Source organism: Condylura cristata, unplaced genomic scaffold, assembly GCF_000260355.1.
Source record: "Condylura cristata isolate star-nosed mole 26May11 unplaced genomic scaffold, ConCri1.0 scaffold00006, whole genome shotgun sequence".
NCBI lineage: Eukaryota > Metazoa > Chordata > Mammalia > Eulipotyphla > Talpidae > Condylura > Condylura cristata.
Window position 1 is genome coordinate 42953455 of NW_004567107.1, and position 19281 is coordinate 42972735.

Genomic DNA, 19281 nt, shown 5'->3' on the forward strand with positions numbered 1-19281 from the left:
TGGAAGGATGTAAGTTTTTAATAGTTCTCCAGTTTTATGATACACCAGAAGAGATAAAGAGGAGAAATTAATGTAATATGACAAGCAGTTTGTACCTATTTGAATAACTGCATAGTTATGGTTCTTTACAATAAAGGTCTTTTCAATTTTTTGGTTACCATGCTGTTTTATGATAGATTAAATAAATACAAGTGATTGACTTAATACATGGTATCTAACTATACATGCCCTAGAACTGATTGTATAGTTTTTGATTATATCTCCTTCTCTTGTTTTGATTATGAAGGGAAAGTTTCATCTTTCACAGATAGACCTTGGTAAACTTGCATGCCCACCCCATTAGTTCCAGTTACTAGTTTGCATTGATTTAACTATAGTTGATACAAGGATTACTCTTCTAAGACCTATGTTTTAGGTCTTAGATATTTTATCATAGCTTGAACATCACAATTTACTTTCACGTGGACTCTGCTATACTGGGTGTCTTTGTCTGTTTTTTTCTTCTTCTGTTTTGTTGGTTTTCCATTCTATTGTTGGTACAGCGATTAACTTTTAAAGTGCTTATGTTTATAGGGTGGATGTGTGGACTCGACCAATCAAAGCCTGGCTCTATTGCTCATGACCCTTGGACAGCAGGATGTTTCCAAAGTCCTTCTAGGACCACTCTCTCCCTACACGTGAGTTTTTTTTTTTAACCTTTTTATTCTGAACTAGTTTATTCTTCCAGTTATATGGAATGACAAGGTGTTGTACTGTGTATAGCCTAACATCTAGTTGTACTGATACTTAAATAAATCAGAAATTGTCATTTCCGGCCTGCTTATTTTGCTTCCCTTTGCTGTCTTTTCATTATTCTCATGCCATTAAAGTTAATGTGGTATCTAGTAGACTATACTTTTATTTTGTTTCCATTTTAGGCAAAGTAAACTGGTTCTACTATAGCTTGGGTTTTGTTGTTAGTTTTTTTAAATCCCTTTTTCCCTAGCTATGTCCAAGATAGTAGGGTGTGAACTAACTGGAAAGAAAGAGGCCACGTTTATAGGAATGCCAGTGGACTACTAGGGGAAAGTTACTCAGAAGTTACTCTGAGATAATTGGATATTAACAGAAATTGATTGCAGAGGTATTAAATTAAGTATTCTCCAAAAGAGCAGCTCACATCAGAACATGGGAATTACAACTGCGTTTTCCAGTGATAGTAAATGAAGTTGCTGTAAACAGCCTGTCTGAGCATTGTAATGTCTCTGTGTAGATATCCAAGTGTTATTTACTTGAAGGTCATCATATGGCCAACTTTGAGGTAGGGGGCTTTTGTGTGAAAAATATTCAGGTAGATATGAGACTGAACTGTCCTTTTTCGGTTATCATGGTACCGATGCTGTATATCTGAAAGGTACAGTACTGTGATAACTGAAGAATGGTGGTGCCATCACATTGAGAAAGGAGCACTGGGCAGTGACCCTCAGGCCATGGCTTGGGGCATTGGGGTGGAGGGCTGGAGCATGCAAGGGATTCTTTGGGAGGTTTCTTTCTTCTTTTGAGTTGGTGGGGAGAGGGTTTTTTTTGGAACAAGAAAATGGAAGAGAAGTACATCCTCTTTAGCAATGGGAGCAGACTGAGAAGAAAAAACTGATGGGACTACATTATCTCCTGGTAGCTTGTGTAATGTACCTCATAGGCCAAGAAACCTGAAATCGAGTAACCCTAAATGGCACACTAACATCAGGAGTCCATCCTGCTAAAATAGACATTATAGTTAAGGCATTTGGGGAGGAGATGAGGCTTGGGTGTATGATTATCTTGTGCAGAGACTCCCTTAAATTCTCCCAGGAGAGTTTGCCGGAAGCTCCTGATAGCTCTGTGAACACCATGGTCCTCTTCAGCTTTTTAGTTTCATTGCTGCTGCTTTTCCAGCCTCTTCCTCTTCCAGGCATCAGAAGGCCTGGCTGCTTGCACAGCACCAAGCTGTGTCATGGGGCATTGGCAGAACATTATGTGAAAAATGCAATGTATATTTATTTTTTATTTTTCCTTGACCTTTTGTTCTGTTTTAGACATTTTTTTCACTTTGACTTCAGGGCCTTGTAAAACTTTCAAGTTAGCAAACTCCATGAAGATGGTCAAAATGTGATTGGACATGTAAAGAATTTCCTTGTCCTCCTTGGCACCCTTTCTCCCTAGCCCTTCCCTTCTCGTCACACATTAATGGTAGTGTCTTATCATCAAGAATCCCTGCGTAAATTTACTATATAACTCTTGGGAAAGCGTGTCCGTTCTGAATTTAGCTTTACACAGGAGTAGGACAAATTGCAAAACTGTTTTGAGACTTAGGGTTGGGACTTCTTGTAAGACATTCCTCCTTTGGATTACTGGCCTCACAGGCTTCATGCAAGAGGGGCTGCCAGGCAATGGGAAAGGGCAGCCTCCCTTCTTTTTGGTAAATTAGCACAAAAAAAAGAATTGACTTTCTAGAAAGCTGCATTGTCTGTGATCTTTTTACCCTTCATTATGTGGGAGGTGCCAGTAGTTCAAATCAATGAAGGACAGGGATGGGAGGCATGATAAGGAAAGGTAACATCATGTGTGTGTACAGCTGAATGTGGAAAAAGGGCAGAATTCATTGGGACAGTTAAGGTAGGAGGAACAGTTTTTATCCTAGTTGGGTTCAAGAGTTTTGGAGACCAAATGGTCACACTAACTTTTATGTGCGGTTAAAGTCAAAGTAACCTGTTTTTGAAAGCCTAAAATTTCTCAAAGAAAAACCGAAGCAAAGTCTTTCTTGGTTTAAGAAAATATATTTTTCTTGGTACTTTGAACATTTTGATTTGTGTAAAATAGGTCTTTAAATTTCTGCTTAGAGGGAACTGGGATTAAAGAGGGTTTTTTTGGTTTGTTTTTCCTTTCAGTGTTGATTTCAAACCCTTTCTGGGAAATAAGGGTCTGGTTGCTCTTTACTTTTTTTCTTCTGTCTTCAGAAGATTGCTGTTGTTGATTGGTTATGCACTTAAAAAGAAAGTATATATGTGTGGTATTCTTTGGAGAGGCCAGATAGTTTTGGTAAAATGAAATAATTCTGGATAGCACACTGATATGTAGAGAACTTATTTTGTTAAATTTGTTGTATTTTAGGTGGTTAGTATTTGATGACCATTCTACTTTGCTCTCAGAAATTTTAGGGAGGAATTAAACCTTGTATAAAAGTAGGATTAGTATCAAGAAAGATATTTATCCATGAACCTTTTATAAGCGCTTTCAGAAATTGTGATTGGAGTTTGCAGATAGTAGAGCTTTTTGCATTCTGCCAGTGCCCAGGCTTTATGGTCCAACCTCTCCGATTTCGGTCTACAATTCTACTCTCTAGCGTTAAAGACAAGGAGAAGTGATTTAACATATTTGGGCTTTAGTCTCATCCATAGAAAAGGTGAATGGGTTGGATGTGTCATGGGCTTTTGGAGATGAGGTCAGGGGCTTAGTGCTCGCAGCAGTGCAGTAGGTCTAATGGAGTCTAGTCAGGGATGGCTACCTCTGCCCAGTCTCGGAAGTCTCCCATTGAGGTCATTGGAACACCAGAACATCAGATACATTTGTTTAGGCACTTTTTTTGAGGTTCTTTTTTTTAATATAGTTTATTTTTACATCATTTTGTGCATTTTTCCATCTCAATTGTAATGTTTTGGGCACTTTTAAGCCTTAAATAAGCTTTAATTTGTCTGCGCAGCTATATGTAAATCTATATCCATTAATTTTAAAATTTATGACTAACTTCCAACTGTCATATTACTAAGCAAAACACACATTTACTACCTCCCAGAATTCTGCAAGGTGTTTATTTAGCAAATACTTAAAAGTATAGTGTGCCAGGAGTTGTTTTAAGTGTTTGTTGTTGTTTTTTAAAGATTTATTTATCTATGCATAAAGATTGGGGTATAGGCAAGAGGTGTGGGGCAGTGAGAGGATTCACCAGAGACAGAGTAGGAAACAGAACAGGCCGATTGACAAAGTACACTGCTGAGGGGAGCAGTGGGTAAGACAGGAGAGGTCTGTTGCACCATGTGGGTCACCTCCAGGCCTGGGATCGAACCTGCTCTGAGGTGGCTGCAGCCAGCTTGTAGTGCTGTGCCCTAACCTATTGCGCCACCAGCAAGGACCCTGTTTGTTATTTTTAAACAAAAATGAACTCATTTGATTTTTATAGTGACCTTATGAGGGTGGTAAAGGCATATATTACATTTTCCATTTTAAAGGTGAGGATGTTGAAGCACAGAGACGTGCTCAGGGTCATGCAGCCCGCAGGAGAGGTCAGACCTCGACTGTTTTTTCCAGGGTCTATGTTTCCCTGACTACTGTGCACTTGTGTAAGAGCTGGACTTTCTTCATTTTGTTGAATTCCAGGCACCTTCTTTTCTGAAGGAGTATGTAATGCTACATGTTTTCAGAGTTTTCCTTTCAAATGGTGCCCTAACTTTAATAGTTAACCTTTCTTCCCTCCCTGTGAAGTGCTGGGGAGCAAGATCAAATGTCCTTGTTAAATGCTTCCTGATGGGCCCTCCCTGGTGGGTTAAAGCACAGCACTAAGAAGCTAAAGCCACCTCAGCAAGAGTTTGATCCCCTGCCAGGGAGGTGACCCACCTGGCGCAGCAGACCTCTCCTGAACGACGGCTACTCTCCTCAGCAGTGAACTTTGTTGATTGCCTGTCCTGCTCCTCACTCTGTCTCTGGTGGTCTGTACCCCAGTTCTGTATGCATAAATAATCATTAAAAAACAAAAAATGCTTCCTGATGAGGCTTCTTGCTTTGCCCATTCTGTAGCACAGTTGTGTGACTATCTAGTGCAATAATACCCTGGGAAAATTGGGACCTGCTGGCCCAGTGCACTACTCTTTAGGTTCAGTTATTTGACTGTTTTCTCTGAGCTAGTATATACCCCTCTACCTAACTTCTGTGAAGTGGTTTCAATTAGGCTATTTTAGCCCAATGATGTGTTTGGCATATGGTAAAAAGCCAGTGATAGCCTTACTTTTCAGGTGAAAAAGCTGATCTCAGTTCCAAGAATGAAGTTTAAATTCAGTATGAAGGAAGCATGGGTTTCCATCATGTGGGGACATGTGGGCTCTGGGATGAGTTCAACATTTTGAGCATTCATTCTTGGAGCAGAGGCCAACTGTGGCCTTGGAAAAGCCTGTTTGGTAGAAGCAGTATATTTAAAAAAAAATACTAATGTATTTAAAAGTTGCTGTGAGGCCCTCCCTGGTGGCGCAGCGGGTTAAAACACTGCACTAAGAGGCTTAGGCCACTTCCGCATGAGTTCGATTCCCGCCTGCCCGGAGGTGACCACATGGCGCGGCAGACCTCTCCTGACCCGCCCGCTGCTCCCCTCGGCAGTGTGCTTCGTCGATCTGCCTGTTCTGCTCCTCATTCTGCCTTTGGTGAGTTCTCTCACCCTCCGCATCTCTGGCCTGTACCCCAGTTCTGTATGAATAAATAAATAAATCTTAAAAAAAAAATTAAAAAAAAAAAAGTTGCTGTGAAATGACTACAAGGGGCCCCATTTAACATTTCTCTTCCCACCTCATATCTTTCCCCTCAGTTCCATAGGTGTGTGAAGTCTGTAACTCCAGTATACAAGTGACTTGGTGAAGCAGGAGACAGCAACTTCTGTTGTGGTTTGTGTTTGTGGAGTCACAGAGAGAGCTTGCCCATTATTACCTGCACGCTTTAGCAGGCTTCAGACAGACCCTCGTGACAGGGACTGTATTTAGAGTTGAGCCAGGCAACTGGCAAATCTCAGGCTTTTGGGATTCAAAGAGCAGATGACCACATGGCCATTGGCTTCCTCCTGTTGGCTAACAGTGTGGTGGCAGTAGCGGTACAGCAGTGGTAGTAGGGAGCAACCTGACCTTTGAAAACACACAGGAGAAATGATCTCTGTTGTCCAGATTTCTCTGAAATTTGCTTGTCAGTTGTACTAGAGGCTTTTACAAAAAGTAGGATTTTTAATTTTTTTTTTCTGAAAATAAACCATGTTGTCCTGAAAAATCCCTCACATAAGAATTGCATAGCGTCCCAGTTGCTGAAAGTGGATGATGTGAGTAGCTGCCAATTAAACTGTGAGGAGCAGAGTTGCTCTCAGCATGCTGTGGGTCTCTTGTTTACCTGGCTGTGTGGGTGTGTTTAAGAAAGGTGGTCTACTACAAGTCAACTGTAGTATGGTGTATGAAAGAAGGAAAAGGAAGTGTTCTGCGCTTGGGAGGTTGTACCTTGTAGTGTCTGTGTGTGGCTACAATCTTGGGGGGCTTGTGGGTGAGGATATGGATGAACATTGGGAGTGACTTTGTTCAGTTGCATGGATATAGGTCGCATTTATTTTTTGTCTGAGTTTCATTTTCTTAATGAAACTGCTGGGATTTAATATTCCCTATTGTTTCACAGCTTCTGAACATCTTCACTCTTTGATATTTAGCTACAGGGAGACTGGATCCAGAGGTAGGGGGATAAACATTCTGAAACATAGCTCAAACCAATCCCTTACATAGTCTTCTTCAGACAGGCTGAGAGGTTGGCAGAACATTATGTTATAAAGTGGAACCAACTTTGCTTTTCCTAACTGATCCAAAGGCTACAAATGCCCCCAAAAATGCAAATATGTAGACCTGTACACTCAAGCCTATGTTTCTCCCTTTGCCAAGAGATCAGAAGCAAGCTGAGGCCCTGTAGGAATTCTGCCAGCTGGGAGGGTGTCTGATTTTCCCAACACAGTGAACGATTCAGTGAAGCAGGCTGGAGAAACTCTCGGGGCAGAGGGTGTCTCAGACCTGTGTCACAGCTAAAGAGCAGTGAGAGAACAAGCTGTTTTCTTCTCAGAATGCAGACAAATGGGTGAGATGGCTGGCTTTTTTTTGCATTGGTGCCAGCTGGAAGCTTTGCTCACAAATGTGGACTGTTTATCTATGGGCTTGATGTGTTTGTTTTCTCTTTTTCCTAGGACAAAATGGGAAAGTTGTGAGACTGGGACTGAGAGCAAAAAACTGAAAATTCCAATTGACTAGTAAGACAGGAAAGCCAGCAGGGGAAGAGTTGATTTCCCTTAATTACTAAGAATGTTGAAGTTATTTCTGAAAACTAGCCCTAATTCCAACGTTCTCTTCATTGCTTACTGTGTGTCTATAATATGCTTACAGCATTTACCAAGAGGGAAGCGAGCAATTGTGGAGACAGCAAAACATAAGCATTTACTTAGATACCACAAGCTTGGTCAAGAAATGCTATAGAAACTCAGAGGGGTTACTAGGAGAGTAGGCAAATGAGGTGTCATTTTAAAAACAGACATGAAGTAGTACCATCCTAGGTTGAAAGGAGAGCAGAGACGCGGGGCATTTTTTTCTGAGTATGTGGCTCTTATCAGAACTACTTTTTCTGGTTTAAGTAGTATTCCTTTCTTAAGCCCTTGACATGACAGTCATTTCAGTAAGTCCAGGGTAAGGAAGTTGCTAAGGCCCCCTTTTTGTCTTTTACTACATCAGTTAAGAAATTCATTGTGTAGGGTTTATACTAAGTTTGATATATACCATGTGAGGGTAGGAGGCAGAATCAATCCTTTTTTAAAATTTCACAAACACACACATATGCACACAAATACATACACATATATTAAAATTTATTTGTTTAGGACAGTTTTGTTGAGATATTTCACATAACATAGTTTATCCACTTAGAATGTACAATTCATTCAGCTTTATTTAGTATATTCAGAGTTGTATAGCCATAACCACATAGCCTAATTTAGAACATGTTTACCACCCCGGAAAGAAACCCTTTGCCCATTCATGGTTGTTCCCTATTTTCCCCTCTTGCCCCACCCCAACCTTCAGGCAACCACTAATCTACTTTCTGCCACTATAGATTGGCCTCTTCTGCACATTTCCTATAAATAGAATTACATAATATGTGGTCTTCCATGACTGCCTTTCGTGACTGGCTTCTTTTGCTTACTGTGATGTTGGATTGTTGTGTGGGTACTTCCCTTTTTTAGCAAAATGATATTCCCTAATACAGACATTTAGTACATTTGTTTATCTGTTCACCTGTTGATGGGCATTTGGGTTGTTTTCAGTTTTTGACTGGTATGAATGAAACTGCTGTGAATCAATGTTTGTTTACAAGTTATTGTGTGAGTATGTTTTCATTTCTCTCATGCGTTGGAGTGTAATTGTTAGATCATATGGTGACTCCTTCAAAATTTTTGTATACTATTTTGAGGAGCTTCCAGATTGATCCACAGAAACATTGTCATTTTGCATTCCCCCCAGCAGTGTATGAAGGTTCTGATTTCTGACATCCTCACTCATGCCTTATTGTGTTTTTGATTGTGTCATTTTCTTGGGTGTGAATTGTTTTTGATGCATTTCCTTAATGAAAAAGATGTTGGACATCTTTTCATGTGCTTATTGGCTACATATACATACATACATATACACATACATGTTGTCTTTTTACTTTCTAGTTATCTTTGATGCACAAGAGATTAATTTTAAAATATGCAATGCTTCATGAATTTGCTTGTCATCCATGTGCAGGGTTCTAGGTTGGGAAAGGAGAATTTGTTAAAATATGGAATTCTGTTTTCATTCCCCTTCCCCCCCCCCCTTTTTTTTTGTTTTTTAGGATAGAATTTTTGCGGCATTTGAAGAGCTTTTTCCAGATTATGTTTAAAATTGAAACCAAGCCATGCGGTGAAGAACTCAAGGGTGGGGATAAAGTGTTGCTGACTTGTGTTGGCATTGGCTTCTCCAACCTTAGCAAGACCCTCAAGTGATACTGTCACAATATAAGATCTCAGTGCCTACAAACAAAGCAGAAACTGCCAAGGATTCCAAAAGGATCAAGTCCAAATTCATCCAGGACAGGATAGTCTCATATGAAGGATTTTATCAATTTCCCAATTAGAAAATATTCAGAACATCCAAATAAAAGGTATTTCTATATCATGTGGTTTCCAACCATTTCTCCAATGGCATTGATGTTCCTTACGAGGCCCAGTCATCATGAGAACTTCTTGCCTTACCTGGACAGAATGGGCCTTCAGGGCATAGTTGAGCTGCTAGAACAACATCACAGCCACATTTTAACAATGCTCCCTTAGTCCACAATTCCAGTGCTTCTATTGTGTGGTTGTTTTCCAGAACTGTGGGGAACTGATCAATGTTTCTTTTTGTAAGAACTACCCTCTTTGCAGCGCAATTTCTATGTAAATATTAAGTGAGATAATATGATTGGATTGTCATTGTTGGAAATTGATGTGTTAGACTGTCTGTCCCTTGTTTTTGTATAGAATGCTACTCAGAGAAAATTACTGCTCTCCATCTGGCTCATTATATGTATATGTGGAGGGTAGGGGTTCAACTAAAGTTAATGTTTATTTTTTGTATTCCAAGTGTGCTATATATTTTCTCATTCTAGTCTTAACAGTAGCCCAATGGTGTAGATTTATCTGTGCAAAAAAAATTCAAAATGGCTATTTGTTTTCTTTGAAATTTATAATGTAAAGTACATTAGACCTCCTTATTTAAAATGTCAGAGTTTGGAATTTTATCCTACTTGCAAACTAATAAGTTAGAATATTATAACTATTTTGTGGATGTTAGTACAAAAGACAGGTGTTCTGGGCAGACAATTTTATTAGTTGGAGCACAAAAAGCAGCATGAGCTTTATGTTCATATTGGATCTCTCTTGCTCCCAACATAACACAGTAGTGATGTGGAGGATATGTGATGTGGAGGCAAGTAGATGCTATGTACACAGTGGGCCACATCATAGCCAGTGAACGTGCATGCTTGGAGAACATTGTCTCTTTCATAACAGGTCTGCTCTTTGCTCAAGATGCAGCCATGTGACATATAATGGGGTTTTAGTCATTAACAGAACATATACAAGGTGGTCCCAAAATGGCCTGGTGAGATAGTAGCTATTGCAGTACAGTGTTGTTTTATGCAGTCAGCAACCTCATGCATATCACGTATCATCTACGAAGACATTTCTCAGAACATATCCCAGTAGTTAAAGAGATACATCATTGTACTTTACCCCTGAAGATTGCATTCTGCAAAAGCAACTTTAAGTAAAGGCTCTGGTGAAGGCCTACCCAACGAGTATGTGCAGGAATACTCAAGGTGAGTGGTGGATCACCTCTGCCAACTAATACGATGTACATTTGGTAATGTGCATGGATTCCAGGTTGGTAGAAGAGAAAAGGTCAATTCCTTCTCCATCATCGGTGGGTTTTTGGAGTAAGGAAAGGTCTGCCTCAACCAGTCCTCTTGGTACCTTTTTCTTTTTCAGTGAAAAGAGACCAGTGGAAGTCTGTGCTCTAAAGATTGGGGTCTGGAGGATGTGGAGGTGGAGCTAACACTGATGAAGTCCATTTCGAGCTGTGGCACTCTACTCCTGAGAACTCTATATACTGTGTTGGCTTTTCTGTTGCCACTTAACAAATTACCACAAACTTAGCAGCTTAGAACACTCCCCATTTATTAACTACAAGTCTATAGGTTAGAAGTCTGGGCTGGTGTGGTTGAGTTCTCTGCTTAGAATCTCACAGACTGATACTAAGTTGTTGATCAATCTGGGCCCCTTATCTGAAGGTTCTGGGAAAGAATATGCTTCGACTCATTTAGGTTGTTGGCAGTATTCAGGTTGCAGGGCTGGAGTCCCTGTTTGTTGCCAGCTGTTAGCTGGAGACAGCTCTCAATTTCAGAAGTTGCTCAAATTCCTTGTTACAAAGTTCTCCATCTTAGGGTGCATTGAATCCTCATGCTTTCAGTCTGACTTCTTGTGGTACTAGCAAGAGAAAATGTTGCTTTGAAATGACTTACATCACATCAAATGACTCACCTGAGTAATCTCCATATGCTAAGGTCTACTGAGCACAGCATACTTAGATTAGTGTCTGAATAGCCAGCGTCTGAGACTCTTGGCCAGCCATTTTAGAATTCTGCCTTCTGCACTTGCTGTGTTCTTACGTAGAGCCGGTGATGTTTGAACCTAGATTTCCCCATGCTTATATAAAGAATTATGGAGCCACATTGCTTTGAACATGTCAAATGCTGCTCTACAGGAACTTTCCTTCTCTTGGACCAGATTCTGGAAGTAGTATTACTGGTCAGTCAGTGTAGGGTAGCCTGTAGAGTTCAGGCAGTTGAAGGGTGTGTGCCCCTATCCACTGCAAATGTGGAACTATCTAGTGGTTTCTAGCCCTCTATCTGGTACAACTGCTTTTTTTTTTTTTTTTAAAGATTTATTTATTTATCCATATAGAACTGGGGTACAGGCCAGAGATGCAGAGGGTGAGAGGATTCACCAGAGACAGAGTGGGGAGCAGAACAGGCAGATCAACGAAGTACACTGCTGAGGGGAGCAGCGGGCGGGTCAGGAGAGGTCTGCCACGCCATGTGGTCTCCTCCGGGGCAGGCGGGAATCGAACTCATGCGGAAGTGGCTTTAGCTTCTCAGTGCAGTGCTTTAACCCGCTGCGCCACCCGGGAGGGCCCATGGTACAACTGCTTTTGAAGTGAAAACATCTGGCAGTGGTGGTACTGAGATGATACTGCCCAAAAAGAAGGCACATTGCATATTTATTCAAACAGCTTGCTCTCAGCACCTTCTCAGATGTCCAAGAGAGGCAATACTATTTCTTGGGCAGAAGCCATCTATGCTGGTTGCTGTACAATTTAATGACATTCAGCTCCTGCAGTCTCTGCCTTGTTCTCCTGCTTAACTCCTGGTTGATTATTTCCCAGGTAGTTTGATGAGAGATTATAGCACTTAGAGTTTGGTTTTCTGTCTTGGCCTGGCTGCTCCTCTCTGCTGATGAAACTGAGTTGAGTGGGTATAGTGATTTTTCTTTTTCAGGCAGATATACCTATGATCCTGTTAGGGGTCATAGCAAATTACTGCTTTTGCCTTATTGTCATCTTCCAGGCTCTTTATGTCTTTCAAGAGCTTTCAAGTAAATTCTGCACAAACACCAGCTATCTGGTGTTTGTTTTACCATATTCATCAAGACAGTTGATACTGACTGGGAGGAAGTTAGGGATTACAACAGGACCAACTGATGGGGAAATAGCAAATTGCCCTCTTTGTCTCTTTGTTCTTTGTACAGTTGAGCTTTGTGGCTTTTTTTTTTTTAATGCTTTCTGATAAAATATGATGAAAGTCATCACAATTATGGACCCAGACCCTCCAAAAAAAACACCATAATTTGCACCATGGTGCTTGTTCTCTTACTGTCACTCTACAACAAAAGTTCATGGGTGGCTATATCTTTTATATGGGAGGCTCCAAGGTGAAGCCACTTGCTAGCTGTTAGGCTTATGGTGACTGAGTTCAAGAGTTCAGGATGCTGGGGGAAGTAGCAGCGAAGGAAGTAGGCAGGGTGGAGTCAAGGAGACTTGAAGAAGTATGCGAAGTCAAAGGTCGATTGAGAAATTAAAGAAACATCAGAGAAATAAATTTCCTACAGCTTTGACTGTGCCCAAGGTAGGGGTAAGATTTAGCTGGGTGAGGTGGGGGATGCAAAAATGATTGCAAAAATGAATTTATTGGAAGGTTTTGGGGTGAGAATAGAATGTGGGACTCCATTGATATTGCTGATATTTGCTGCGGACATATAAGTGAGCTGTGGTGAATGGAAAAGTGGCACCAGAGACCTTATCACTAACCAATGTCTTCACTGTTCCTTACCTGGTTCCCGAATGGATAGAACTAACTTGTATTGAAGGTTCCATGTTCACACCACCTGGATCTATTCTTTAGAAGTGACTGGGAATCTCAGTAAACAAGCTGGTCCTTTTGTACTTTAGTTGGACAGGTCTGCAGAATGACCAAGCCACATCATTTCTTTACTCAAGTAAATAACAACTGTCATTTTTGTCAAGGGCTGCCAGAGTTGAAGCTACTTAGTTCCTTGTCATAACTGACCCATACCTGTCAGATAATCCAAATCCAAACCTGAGTACAGGCTGCTAATGGATCATTGTCAGAGTCTTGGCACCAAGAACATTTCTCTTTCTGGTTGTTCTGATACTAGTGACTGTGAATGAGGAGGTGACGGTGCTTTCAGGAGGTGCATCACAGCCTGTTCTCTGGCCCACTAGTGACTTTAGACACTAAATAATATGGCATTAAATAATTCACCTCTGCACTTCCTCTGTGAAATCAGGGCGGTATGTGATGTCAGATGTAGTAAACAGAAGGTCAGAATGACGCTCATAATTGCCATTCTCCCCCTCCCCATTCTCACATGTTTATTTGTGGTGGGAAGTGGTTAGTTTAGTGAGTTCATGAGTAATTTTTTTAACCATACTAGATATTTTCTCTGAGGTTAGGACATTGTTTATTCTGGTTTCCTCTCCAGTCCCGTCTGCTTTGAAGAGCTTAACATCTAAAAATACTCTGATTAATTACTTTGTTAATAGTTTCCTACAATGTGGGAAATAATTATTCAAAATAATGAAGATAGGCGAATTTCTAGAAATCAGAGGTGAACTTAAAGACAAAAGATAATGGACCAGGCCAGCAGTGACATGTGGTGGCTTCATATATCTGTCCTGTGTATGCCCTGTCACCATATGCATGACAGTAGTGGAACAGCTGCTGGACTCAGTGGCTGCCATTTGCGCAAGGAGTCACTGATGCCCCAGGGGAAAGGGGATGTAGTGGGAGCTCCGTTTCCTGCTGCATCTGGGAATGGTAGGGCATTCCTGACACTCTTTACAGTTTAAGGAAAGATACTGCGGCTAGGGGCAGTATAGTTTGAAATGATATCTGACTTGCTTACTGAAGGGATTTAACCCACCTCAGGCTGTTTTAAGTGCTGAGTACACTTGGTTCCTGGCCCTCAGTCCCAGACTCTGTTTTGATCAACTTGCTATTTTAACCATTAGGCAATTGAAGGCATGCCTAAGATGTAAGCTTTGAAATGTTTGCAAAAAAACTCCAAATTGTGCACAGAGAAGAGCAAACTAATTACCTACAAAATGAAACGTTTCCTAGATTCATGTAATTGTTTAAAATAATGAGAACAGAATTTCTTTGCAAGAATTTGCAGGGACACACAAGAATTGCCAAGGAATCAGGTGATTGTATGTTAGATGAGTTGCCTGTAACCAGGTACTTTAAAAGGCTACATTGTAGAAAGTCATTCAGAAACTTGGGCTATGGCTACATTTAACATGTGTGGTTTGCTCTGTGAACCCACCCCTTCCTCTGAGCTAAGTCCTCAATCACTCAGCAGTTCCTGGGGAGTCCCACCCCCACTGCATGTTCTCATAGACCGCTGGTACCTCCCCTATCTTAGCACTGACCACACTCAGCTGTTGATTAATTCTCCCACTTAATCTATGAAGGTATGGACTGGTTTCATCTTTTAAGTTTTGGTGTGGCTATGACTTCAAAGTTTTGATTTTCTTTTTGAAAAGTTTTTTGTTTTTGTTTTTAAGATTACGCTTTTGGCTTTGGTTTCTTGAGGTTTGGTAGGGCATTGTGGAAATAAAATCTTAACAGTGAGACCCATATTTGAGTCCTAACTGTCAGTAGATACGTAGATGTAGCATTGGTCTTCTACTTGAGATTAATTTCCTCATTTGTAAAATGGGAAAACATACCTTTCAGTCTGGTTGTGAGAGGATTTAATAAACAAAAGGGCCACATAGTATGGCCTCAGGATATATTTTAGCTTTTCAGTCCTTGGTGAAGATTCAAAGCAGTTTTTCATCTAGCAATTTAATGTCAACGTGAGTCACTGGCCTTAACTTTACAGCTAGCATTTGGATAACCTCAGAAGTCTAGAGATAAGATGTAACTCCAACACTTGGACTAGGATCAGACTGCCCCCATAATAAATGTTACAGAGTTAAAAAAAAAAAAAAAAACAACAACAAAAACTGGTGAAGTTCATCATGATCTAGCATGATTTCTCTAGTCCGGATAATGTGAAAAGGCAGGCTGTCAGATCCCAGAGCTATGTACATCAACCAGACTGAGTTGTAAGGAAATACAGTGTCATCACAAATCAATTCTGCCCCATATCAACTGCTTTTTTTTTTTCCTTTCTAGTATTGGGTATCCTCTGTCACGCATTCTCTTTAATATTCTATTCTTTCAGCAACCCAAGTAGGGCAGGTTCTTAAAAAAAAAAAAAAAAACCGAAAAACAGAATTACATCTCCCTCTGATGACACAGGCTAAGAATGGGGCACTGGATGCCTGCCAGCCTGACTTGCTCAGGTTCTGCCAGGCTCGTGGTTGCCATCATTCTCACACCTTGCAGTCAGTAATGAATGCCATCTTTCTCAGCTATTTGACTCCTTTGGAATATGGACTTACAGTGGGGCTGGCCCTATTAACATTTCCTTTAAAGCCTCCAGCTTCCCTCAAGCAAAAGGAAAACAAGTTGTAGAAGGAGAGAAGTGGATCAGGAAGGTGCTGTAAGGACAGTTGTTCTGACCTAGGTAAAATTAGCCACTGCTGGGGGGCAGTGGGTGATGTACCTTGTATACTGCAGTCAGCATTCACCTAGCATTGGATGACCTGAGGACTGAATGAATTTTCCAGTACTATTATAACAAAGTACCATACTGGGTGGCTTAAAGTAACAGAAATTTTATTATCTTAAGAGTTGTGGAGCCTAGTAGTCCAAAATCAAGACGCTGACTTATTTGGTTCCTTTTTAGGGCTCAGAGAATCAGTCGCATGCCTGTTTTCTAGCACTTGGCTATAGGTTTTCTGTGACTCATAAATCCATCACTTTAATGCTCCCTCTTTACATAGTATCTCTTTGAGTCATTTTCTTTACCTGTTTTTGTATAAAGACCCCATATTGGATTAGGGACCCCCCATACTTCAGATGACCTTATTTTAACTAGGGGACTATGGTGATGACACATTGGTGAAGTGGTGGTGGGAAGTCTATGGGGATTACAACTGAGATGAGAAAGTGTACAAATTGAAGAATATTGTAAAAAAATATATAAAATAGAAAAAGTTATGGTAGTATCTTGAAACCCCTATCAAAACAGTTTGTTAATTTCCTTGTAGAGACATGTCAAAACTTTCTAAAACCCTATATTTGGATACATTGTATTTGTATTTTGATAGAAAGAAATAGAAATTAACTTGTTCAAACCAGGGCTGTTATAAGTGATAACCCAATTCCAGCTGGACTTAAACAAAGAAATGATAAAGAAATGCTTAGATAATTCGAAAAAAAAAATACTAGGAATGGGTTCTAGCTTTCGGAGGATAGAATCTAAGGTTCAAAAGAGATCTTCAGAGTGCTCTCTCATTCTTGATTTTCTTGTGTCAGTTTCATTATGCAGCAGGTCTCTTCACAAAGAGGGTAAAATGGTGCTCAATTACCTGTTTAGTCACCCCAGAAAAAAGAAAACTTCTCTTTCCAACTCCTATGTCTGTCCTAGGGAAGACAGGAAATCACTTTGCTTGGTCATGTGCCCATACACAAATCATTGTGACCAGGAAGATGTGATACTGTGATCATGTGTTCACCCTTTGAGAGGAGTGGCTATGATGATGTATTCTACTAGAATCTCATCAAAATTGGGAGAGGCATTTTCCAGGGAAAACAAAAGAGGGGTGGGGAGAGGAACATTGTTAGACAAATACTGTAGCTATTACAATCAACTGTTTAATTCAAACCCTCTTAAGGCAAAAAAAGAAAGGATTTATTCTAAGAATACAGAAGTAAGTGTGGAATACCAGGGCAAGCATATAGCTGGGCCTTAGGAGAGAATCTGTAAGCTATAGGGCCCAGGAAACTACTTTTTTTTTTCATTAGTCAACTTTCATTAAATATTAAAATACAATCAGGCAACTGTGTTTAAGACACTTGAAATCATGTTTTCATAAGTGAATAGCCCTACACCTGATATATGTCGTCATTACTTGTCTTTTCTAGAACTCTTAAGCAATTAAAAAAGTTAATTAAGAAGATTAGTGGTCTTCTAAAAACACCTCAAAGAGGTTCTGATTATGACTGAAGTATTTATTACTTGCAACATAAACTTCTGAAAGAGAATACTTTCCTTTGAGGCTCTCCCTTTCTATAAAGTATTTAATGGTTCAACTAAAAGAACCATTCAGCTAACACTGAAGACGAGGGAGGGACTCCAAACTCAGCTCTTATATCACCTGGGAAAACTGCTGGCCCCTTCCCCACTTTGGACCTCATTAAGTCAGACACCATTTTTTGCTGATATACTTTACTCTTTTCTCTCAGAAATCTTTCTTTGCTTCTTAATTCTACCTAGTTGGAAAAAAGTGAATTTCCCTACAAACTTCAGTTTTTTATCTTTATTCAAAGAACCAGACTACTTGAAAATTCTCAGGGAAGAGGTATGATTAGCTTAACTTGAGTCAGTTCTTACCCTCAAGTTTTAATTCTCACCCTCAAACAAATCAGTTGTGCTCAGGAGATTAATAGAGCCACATATCAGAAACATGGTAAGCACACAGGAAAGTAGTATCATACCTATCAAGTCATTTAATATCCTGAAACTATTTACATAGTACATCCCTCCACGCATTGAATTATTAATGATGAAAATTTGCGTAATTTGATTAATTAATGAAAAGTAAGGAAATGAGGATGGGAGCCTCTCCACCCTTTCTCTTGGAGAGAAATATCCCTTTCTACTCTTGTACCTTCCTGGAGATTGTGAAAAAAAAAAACAAAAAACAAAAAACAAAAAAAAAAACAGATGAAGTTTATTTCAGAATTAATTTTGAGTTGTGAGGTTTCAGAATTTTCTTACTAATAATGGCTATATCTTAGAGTAGTTGTCACTTGCCAGGCTTTGGGAAGTTATAGATGCATTTTTAATATTCACAGAAACTCATTTTGCTACTGTAGATTCTAAGCCTGATCATTCAGAGCAATAAATACCCCGTTAAGTGACTGAGCATCAAGTTTCTGGCTAGTTTCTAGATAAGTGCAAAGAAAAAAGACCTGGAAGATAGTAGTGGGTCTCATTCTTCTTTGCACCTGTCTAGAAACTAGCTAGGCACTGGAGTATGTTCGGTAAAGAAAGTCATGGGAGGGTAACTCTTAACAGGAAGTAAGGATTTACCTTGGTTCCTCAGGTTCTATAGTGGTGGTATGTAGGATTTGTAGGAAGGCATTGATAAATACTTTCCTGGGAGATGCAACTTTATTACCTAAGGAACTTTAAAAGGGCTAAGGGAATTTTCTGGAATCCTGTAAAAGCTAACTTTGCTTTGGGTAGGGGCTTTTGGGTAAATGAAAATTCTTCGAAATACATAACCACACACAAGTAGAATTTATTTGAATCTTCTAAATCTGTTCTTCTAGTATGCATACTTGTGGTAATAATTCTTGTCATCAAAAATGGGTTAATTTTTTCCCAAACTCTTTTGTACCTCATGTCTCATATGGTCCTTTTAGCAAAAGCCTTCTAAGGTGAGGGTGTAAGTACCTGACAGGGCACCTGAAAGGATGGATGAAGAAGTTGAGAACCAATAGGAGTAGATTCTCTGAGACTATGACAGAAAACTGTACCTGACCCAGATCTCTCAGTTCAGTAGCCCCAGGACTTGCCTGTCACAAGTACCAGCATCTTTTCTTGAGCCCATCAACCTGCAGGTTAAATAGGTTGGTTGGTTCTGACTTGAGGGAGCCTCCACAAAAGCCAAGGTTGCCTTGTCAGAATTTTTTTCCAGGAGCCATTATACTGTATCTATGAGGGTATGAGCATGTGTGAATTCTTTGCTTATTATAAATACTATGATGGGCCAGGTATTGAACTAGGCACCACTGTTACAATAATGAACACTGCTGTTATTGAGCTTACGTTTCCTATGAAAAATATTGAATAATTATAAGTTATCCAGTTATAACTATGAAGGTATTTTTAAGGGAAAAGTCTGGGAAAAAATTGAATAAAGAGCCCTTTTACTCTGTCATGGATGTGAGAGGAAGAGTAGTAGGAGGTAAGAGCAGAAAGTCAGGTAGAAACTAGGTCATAGAGGCCTTGTTGGCTAGGCTACACTTTATTTTTTGTAATTTTCTTACATTGTTCATTTTTGTACAATATTTAATTTCTCCTCTTAAGTGTAGTCCTAATAATTTCCCCTCCACCAAAGCACCCACAAGCCATCACCACAGTATCTTGTGCTCTTCCTTCTGTTCTGACCCTTTTCTATCTCCTCCTATATGCCTCAGATCTATGGTTTGCCTACATGTTTTTCCTGACTC

At 40.0% G+C, this 19281-nt stretch overlaps 1 protein-coding gene across 1 annotated transcript in view; it reads left to right on the plus strand.

Moving 5' to 3' along the window:
- RCL1 (RNA terminal phosphate cyclase-like 1) overlaps positions 1 to 9513 on the plus strand; it is a 47581-nt gene extending 38068 nt beyond the window's left edge. Inside the window, exons 8-9 of the mRNA XM_004677641.2 lie at positions 574 to 677; positions 8662 to 9513. Coding sequence (XP_004677698.1) covers positions 574 to 677; positions 8662 to 8812 — 255 coding nt within the window. The 3' untranslated portion in view covers positions 8813 to 9513. The remainder of the gene's footprint in view (positions 1 to 573; positions 678 to 8661) is intronic.
- Positions 9514 to 19281: the final 9768 nt, after the last annotated feature.